Source organism: Sus scrofa, chromosome 13 (genome assembly GCF_054392235.1).
Source record: "Sus scrofa isolate SSC_HxYL_T2T_F1_AM1 chromosome 13, Sscrofa_HxYL_maternal_Yorkshire_Landrace_v2.0, whole genome shotgun sequence".
In the NCBI taxonomy this organism is placed as follows: Eukaryota; Metazoa; Chordata; class Mammalia; order Artiodactyla; family Suidae; genus Sus; species Sus scrofa.
The window spans coordinates 94,533,786-94,542,195 of NC_139395.1; the positions used below are offsets into that span (position 1 = coordinate 94,533,786).

The 8,410-nt window shown below is 39.5% G+C and overlaps 1 protein-coding gene across 1 annotated transcript; it reads right to left on the bottom strand.

The window, feature by feature from the left end:
• Positions 1–1,063: 1,063 nt before the first annotated feature.
• Positions 1,064–7,164, bottom strand: LOC110256523 (proline-rich protein 23C-like). Its single transcript, XM_021071252.2, has one exon. It carries the CDS (start codon positions 3,803–3,805, stop codon positions 3,014–3,016), a length of 792 nt encoding a protein of 263 aa, XP_020926911.1. The 5' UTR covers positions 3,806–7,164; the 3' UTR covers positions 1,064–3,013.
• Between the last annotated feature and the right edge of the window lie 1,246 nt (positions 7,165–8,410).

Here is an 8,410-nt window from a genome sequence, read left to right on the forward strand (position 1 = left end):
GCAAGATATGATACCATAAACTCATAGAGGAGAACATAGGCAAAACATTCTCTGACATAAATCATGCAGATATTTTCTTAGGTTGGTCTTCCAAGGCAATAGAAATAAAAGCAAAAATAAACAAATGGGACCTAATCAAACTTATAAAGTTCTGTATAGCAAACAAAACCATAAACAAAATGAAAATATAACCTATGGAATGGGAGAAGATATTTGCAAATGATGTAACTGACAAGCGATTATTTTCCAAAATTTACAGATAGCTCTTACAAACTCAGTAACAACAACAAAAACAAACTCAAGCAAAAAGTGGACAGAAAACCTAAATAGACATATTGCCAAAGAAGACACACAGATGGCAAATAGGCGCACAAAAAGATGCTCATCACCACTAATTATCAGAGAAATACAAATCAAGACTACAGTGAGGAACCACTTCACACCAATCAGAATGGCTGTTATTAAAAAGTCTACAAATAACAAATGCTGGAGGTGTGGAGAAAAGGAAACCCTCCCACACTGTTGGTGGGAATGTAAATTGGTGTAGCCACTATGGAAAACAGTATGGAGGTGCCTCAAAAAACTTAAAGTTGCCTGGAGTTCTCTCTGTGGCACGGTAGGTTTAGGATCTGGCTTTGTCTCTGAAGTGCCTGGAGTAGCTGCTGAGGTGTAGGTTTGATCCCCAGCCCAGTGCAGTAGGTTAAGGATCTGGTTTTGCACAGCTGTGGCACAGGTTTCAGCTTCAGCTCAGATTTGGTCCCTGGCCTGGGAACAGATGTGGCCAAAAAAATAAAAAATAGAGTTGCCATATGATCCAGAAATCACTCTTGAGCATATTAATTTGAAAAGATACATGCACCCCTGTGTTCACAGCAGCACTATTTACAATAGCCAAGACATGGAAGCAACATAAATGTCCATCAGCAGAGGAAGGGATAAAGAAGATGTAGTATCTATATCCAGTTTATTGGGCTAGAACAAGATGGAAGATAGTGCAAGAAAAAGAATGTATATGTATGTATGACTGGGTCACTATTCTGCATAGTAGAAATCAACACAATACTGTAAATCAGCTATACTTTAATAAAAATACAAAAATAAAAAGATGTATACAATGGAATAAAACTCAGCCATAAAAAGAATAAAGTAATTCCACTTGCAGTGGACCTAGAGATTACTGAACTAAGTAAGTCAAAGAAAGACAAATATCATATGATATAACTTATACGTGGAATTTAGAATATTACATAAGTGAATTTATCTATGAAACAGAAACAGACTCATAGACATAGAGAACAGGCTTGTAGTTCCCAAGGGGAAGGGGTATGGGTGGGTGAGAGTTTGGGATTAGCATCCTATTATATATGGGATAAACAACAAGGTCTTACTGTATAGCACAGGAAACTATATTCAATGTCTTGTAATAAAGCATAATGGAAAAGAATATATATATTTATGTATATATACACATACATATAAAAACTGAATCGTTTTGCTATACACCAGAAATGAACACAACAATGTAAATCAGCTATATGTCAATGAAAATTAAATTAATTTAAAAATAAAATATGCTAAAATAAACAATCAGATATAAAAGAAATAACGACTTGATTGGCAAGAGACCTCTTGCCTGCAACAATAACAAAAAAAGGCAGAACAATGGAGTAATATCTATAAAGGACTTAAATATCATTTTAGAATTAAGAATGGGTATATAATAAAACACTTGCAGACATTTAAGACTAAGAGAGTGCACCACACAAAAACATGTTGAGGTTTTCAAAACCAAGATAGTTTACCACACATAGGATATAGTGAAAAGAACTATTAAAGGATATTCTTCAACAAGAAGAAAATCACAGCTAGACTTTGAGAGTGGAATATAAGAATAAAAAGGTAGAGAAGAGTATTGATGTTTAAAAAGAGGAAATGATCTTGTCGACTTCAGCTTTACCAGTAGATTTTATCTCTTTAATAAAAATGTGAAGCAGGAATTCTCGTTGTGGCTCAGCTGGTTAAGAACTTGACTAGTACCCATGAAGATGGGGGTTCGATCCCTGGCCTTGCTCAGTGGGTTAAGGATCTGGCACTGACCCGAGCTTTGGTATAGGTCTCAGATGCAGTTTGGATCTGGCATTGCTGTGGCTGTAGTGCAGACTGGCAGCTGCAGCTCTGATTAGACCCCTAGCCCGGGTGCAGACCTAAAAAAAAAAAAGTGAAGCAAATATGGTAAAAAATTAATTTTTTAAAAGTTAGAGGTTTGATTTACATAAGAAAAAACTCAGGGTAGAATTTAAAACTTTTAAATAATGTGGAATAGCAGGAATCAAACATTTTATATCAGTCCATCTGTCAGAATCAACAGATGAACAGATTTAAAAAAAATGCACATCCTAATGCATGCTGAAAATATCTGATAAAAATCCAACATTTATTTGTAATGAAAAATGAACTGACTGGAAGAGAATGTCCTCAGTTTAAGAGGAAGCTATGAACAAACATCATACTATTATGTATAGTAACCATTATACTGTTTTGCAGTTTTCCAGGAAAGGAGCTTGGCACACCAAGAAAGAGAAAAGCCATGGCTTTAAGTCTATAAATTCATGAGAAAGCATGTAAAAAAAAAAAAAAAAAACCTCACAGAATGAGAAATCTGGCAATTTCTTGGTTTGGGGAGAAATAGGAGGGAAAATAACTGATGTGAAACTAGGAAAAATGGAGAGGCATGAGAATGATCTTGTAAAGATCCAGACGTCTGAAAACACGTTGTCTGGTATTCCATTTTCAATTTCAAAGATGAGGTCTAGAATCTGCTTTCTCTTCCTGACCTCTTCTCCTGGAATAGAAGTCTGGAGGGAAAAAGGAATTGTTAGCACAAGAAGTGCTTAATTTCTGGGCTGTAGGACATTCAGGACGCTGGCTAATCCATTGGGCCTCCAGGATGGTATCCAGAAGTGTGTATGTGTGGGTGTGGGTGTGTGTGTGTGTGTGTGTAGTAGGGTGCAGTTCATTCTGGGAACAGGCATTTCCGGGCCTTGCGCGCAGGACCATGAGGGCGTTGGGGGCGCTCGTGTGGACCTGGACTCGGAGAGGGAGGTAGAGGTTGGAGTGGTGAGTCGGAGGAGGGTTCTGGAAGGTGCAAGTCCAGGCTGTAGTCTTGGGGAGGAGAGCGCCTCTCTGGACTAAAGATGGGGGTCGGAAGTGAGGGCTCTGAGTCAAAGGCCTGCGCGTTGGGGCCCGACGCCCAAGTCAAACGCCTTGCAACGTCGAGACTGCACAGCCCAGGGACTGAGCCGGCTGCAGCATCCATCGCAGGCGACAGAAACTCGGTGTCCGAGTCCTCCTCATTGGCCTCTTCTTGGCAGGCTATCTCTGGGACAGCTGCGCAGAAGAATCCCTCCCCCAGGGCCAGAGACTCTCCGGGAGCGCTCAGGAAAGCGCCCTCTGTCAGATTCTGTTCTCCTGGGCATTCGACGCCCGAGCCCAGGAGGGCCTCGGGGACTAGAATGAGGGTGCGATCTCCCAGAGACACTTGCAGCACGGACGTGGGCTCCGGCTCCAGCACCACGTCGACGTTGTCCAGGGCCAGATGCAGGGCACAGCCGGCGGCCAGGACCACCACCGAGGTGAGCGCGGCCGCGGGCTCTGTCCTGTTGTCCGGGCAGGGCGGCGCCTCGGACACGGACTCGGGGCCTGCGGGCTCCGCGGGTCGGCGGCGCTTGGTAAGGCCCTGTCTTCCGGACTCTGGTGCCCACCAGTCCGCAGGGTAGGCGCTGGGGCTGCGGGGCCGGCTGCCCATCACCTCGACCTAAAGGCGTCTCCGGGGCCTGGCACAGGACGACGAGGGGCTCGACCTGCACGCCCTGACAGGTCTCAGCGACAGGTGAGGCAAGCGGCTGGGGCGCAGGACGCCGCGATGCGAGGCAAATCCTCGGAGCTCCGCGGCCGCCTCTCTGGAGTCCCACAGTCCAGGCTTCTGGGGGAGCCGCGCGTGTGGCGCTGGTCTGGGCCTCCTGCGTTCGAATCTTCAGCTCTTCACGCTGATTTGTCTGCGCACCAGACGGCCGAAGATATTGCAAGCGACGCCAGTGGAACCCAAGTCGCAAAATATCATGCTATGCCCCGCCCCCTCGGAGGCTCCGCCTCCTAGAAATCGCGGTATCTGCGATGCCCAATAGCCAGGGCTGTGGTTGGTAGGTCATAGTAGGGAAATGCTTTCGTAGTCCTCCAGGGGGCAGAGTACTTGTGTATCTCACTTTTAGAGAAGATACTTTGATAATGGAACTTTAAATATTACTCGCCTTTAGGGCTCACGGTTTCCTTTGATTTCGGGCATTCTAGAGAAAATACCACTCAAATGGACCACTCCTGGCAACATAAACAGACCCACCTAAGTGTTCCATGTAATATCTTTAACGCTTAGCCCTTCATTTCGGAGTAAATGGAAAATATTGATTTCAAAGTTCTGTCTTAATGTTAAGTAAAATATATGTGGCAGTTTGTTCCTGAAGACTAAAGCTGCTATAAAATTAAAACAATCTTAGTATAAATAAATCGTTTTATTGAATATTTATTATATGTCCAACATTCTACTGTTTTAAAAAATGATCCTTTTCTTTTAAAAAGATTTTTAAAAATTGGAGTATGATTTACTTACAATGTTGTGTTAGTTTCAGATGTACAGCAAAGTGAATCAGTTACACATATACATATATCCATTCTTTTTCATATTCTTTACCCATATTACAGAATATTGAGTAGATTTCTCTGTGGTGTACAGTAGGTCCTTGTTATTTATCCATTTTATATATAGTAGTATGTCTATGTTAACTACAACCTGTTAATTTATCCATACGCAGAATTCCCTCTTTGGCAACCATAAATTTAATTTTGAAATCTGTGAGTCTCTGTTTTGGAAATAAGTTCTTTTGTATAATGTCAAAATTCGATTCCACATATAAGTGATACCATATGATATTTGTCTTTCACTGTCTGACTTCCTTTATTTAGTATGATAATCTCTAGGTGCATCCATGTTACTGCAAATGGCATTATTTCATTCTTTTTTATGGCTAAGACTCTATGGCTGAGTATATTCTAATATTCCACATCTTCCTTATTTATTCCTTTGTTAATGGACATTTAGGTTGCTTCCATGTCTTGGCTATTATAAATAATGCTGCAGTGAATATTGAGCTGCATGTATCTTTTTGAATTATGATTTTGTCCAGATATATGCCCAGGAGTAGAATTGCTAGATCATACGGCAGCTCTATTTTTAGTTTTTTGGGAAACTTCCATGGTGTTTTCTGTAGTGGCTGTGCCAATATACATTCCCACCAACCGTGTAGGAGCGCTCCTTTTTCTCCACACCTTTTCCAGCATTTATTGTTTGTGGACTTTTTGATGATGTCCATTCTGACTGCTATGCAGTGATAACTTCATTGTAAGTTTTTTTTTTTTTTTAGTTGTTGTTTGTTTGCTTTCTTGGCTGTGCCAGTGGCATGCAGAAGTTCCTGGGTGGTGGTAGGGATCAAACCCTGCTGAACCACCAGTGAACTCCTTCATTGCAGTTTTGATTTGCTTTTTTCTAATAAATTGGTTATGTTGAGCATCTCTTCATGTGCTTTTTGGCCATCTGTCTGTCTTCTCTGGAGAAATGTCTGTTTAGACCTTTTGACCATTTTTTCATTAGGTTTTATTTTTTGATACAAAGTGCATGAGATGTTTGTATATTTTGGAGATTAAACCTTTGTCACTAAGTTCATTTGTAGAGGTTTTCTCCCATTTTGTGGGTTTTCTTTTCTTTCTTTTTTTCATGGTTTCCTTTGCTGTGCAAAAGCTTTTAGTTTAAGTCCCATTTGCTTATTTTTGCTTTATTTTTATTTCTCTAGGAGGTAGATAAAAAAGGATATTGCTGTGATTTATATCAAAGAGTGTTCTGTCTATGTTTTCCTCTAGGAGTTTTATAGTATCTGGCCTTACATTTATGCCTTTAATCCATTTTGAGTTTATTTTTGTGTATGGTGTTTGAGAATATTCTAATTTCATTCTTTTATATACAGCTGTCCAGTTGTCCCAGTTCAACTTATTAAAAAGACTGTCCTTTTACAGTGTATATTCACACCTCCTTTTTTCATAGATTAGTTGACAGAGATGCATGGGTTTATCTCTGGGTTTTCTATCCAGTCTTACTGACCTATAATTCTGCTTTTATGCAAGTACAATACTGTTTTGATAGCTGTAATTTTGTAGTATCATCTGAAGTCAGGGACCCTGATTTCTCTAGTTCTCTTTTTCTTTTTCGAGATTGCTTTGGCTATTTGGGGTCTTTTGCGTTTCCATACAAATTTAAAATTTTTAATTATAGTTCTGTGAAAAAATGCCATTGGCACTTTGGTAGGGATTGCATTGAATCTGTAGATTGCATTTGGTAGTATAGTCACTTTACAGTATTTTGTTTCTTCCAATCCAAGGGCATGGTATTTCTTTCCATCTGCGTGTGTTATGATTTCTGTCATCAGCATCTTATAGTTTTCAGAGCACAGGTCCTTTGCCTCTTTAGGTAGGCTTATTCCTAGGTATTTTATTCTTTTTGAATAGATGGTAATTAGGATTGTTTCCTTAATTTCTCTTTCTGATCTTTTGTTTTTAGTGTATAGGAATGCAAGAGATTTCTGTGTATCAATTTTGTATCCCGCAATTTTTCTGAATTCATTGATGAGCTCTAGTAGTTTTCTGGTAGCATTTAGGATTTTCAATGTATAGTATCATGCTATCTGCAAACAGTGACATTTTACTTCTTTTGTAATTAGGACTCCTTTCATTTCTCTTTCTTCTCTCATATCCATGGCTAGTAATTCTAAAACTATGTTGAATAAGAGTGGTGAGAGTGGACATCCTTGTCTTGCTCCTGATCTTAGCAGAGATCCTTTTAGCTTTTCACCATTCAGAATGATGTGAGCTGTGGGGAAATGATCTTTTTCTTAAAAGAAAGCCCAAAACTTTGTTGAAGTATGATGACATACAAAAAGCTGTACATATTTAATGTGTATGACTTGAGTTTGCAGATAAGTATACAGTTGTGAAACCATCACCGCAATAAATGCCATAAATATACCTATGACCTGAAAAAGTTTCCTCCTGCCCTTTTTGAAAAAAAAATGATGTATTTTTTAATTTTCTATTTTATTTTTTGTCTTTTTAAGGTTGCATCTGTGGCATATGGAAGTTCCCAGGCTAGGGGTTGATTTGGAGCTGCAGCTGCCAGCCTGTGCCACAGCCACAGCAACACCAGATCTGAGCCGAATCTGTGATCTATACCACAGCTCATGGCAATGCTGGATCGTTAACCCACTGAACAAGGCCAGGGATCGAACCCACATCCTTATCGATACTAATTAGGATTTTTAACCCACTGAGCCACAATGGGAGTTCCAAAAATGATATTTTTTAGTCTTCACAACACCTGAAGCTCAGAGTGGTCGGGTAAATTTTCAAAAATTAAATATATACCTAGTTTGTGTTAGATGAAGGCATCAAATGCAAACTTACCTAGTTTTAAACCATAGATTGTTAAATATATTTATTGTATACATCTACGAGTGGATTGCTAATTGGTCCTATGTGTGCCTTTTCAAATTAATAGGTAATGATTATCCCTCTTCTTTTTTCCAAAATATTTTTCAAACTTTATATCCTTGTGAGCAGAGTATGTATGAATTTCACTACATCCTTGGAAACATTTCTTATTAATAGACTCTTAACTCTTTTCAAACCTGGTATAGTTAAATTCTATTTCATTGTGATTCATTTTGCATTTCTGATTACCAAGCAAAGTAGATCATTTTTTTTCATATACTTTATTATCCATCCTTATATCTAATTCCTTGAAATGTTAACTTGAACATTTTTTTTAGGGTCACACCCATGGCTAATGGAGGTTCCCAGACTAGGGGTCGAATCAGAGCTGTAGCCACTGACCTATGCCAGAGCCACAGCAATGCCAGATCCGAGCCGCGTCTGTGATCTATACCATAGCTCACAGCTACACTGGATCCTCAACCCACTAAGCAAGGCCAGGGATCAAACTTGCATCCTCATGCATACTAGTAAGATTCATTACCACTGAGCCACGAAGGGAACTCTCTAACTTAAAACATTTTTTTAACTTAAAGAAGTTAAACATTTTTTACTTAAAAATTATTTTAACTTAAAAATTTATTTCAACTCTTTCTTCCTCTAGCTGTATGCAGTGCTGGTACCTTCTTCTTCAGAGACCAACTCAGAGAGTACCTTTCAAAAAGGCCACTGCTGAACATTTTATTTGAAATGACTTTCTTCACTTTCTATCTCATCGCTCTCTTCTTGGCTTTATGGTCTTGCCACAATATGTAATTAAATG

Coding starts and splice junctions, on each gene's coding strand:
- LOC110256523 (XM_021071252.2), bottom strand. CDS start 3,805: ATGGGCAGCCGGCCCCGCAGCCCCAGCGCCTACCCTGCGGACTGGTGG.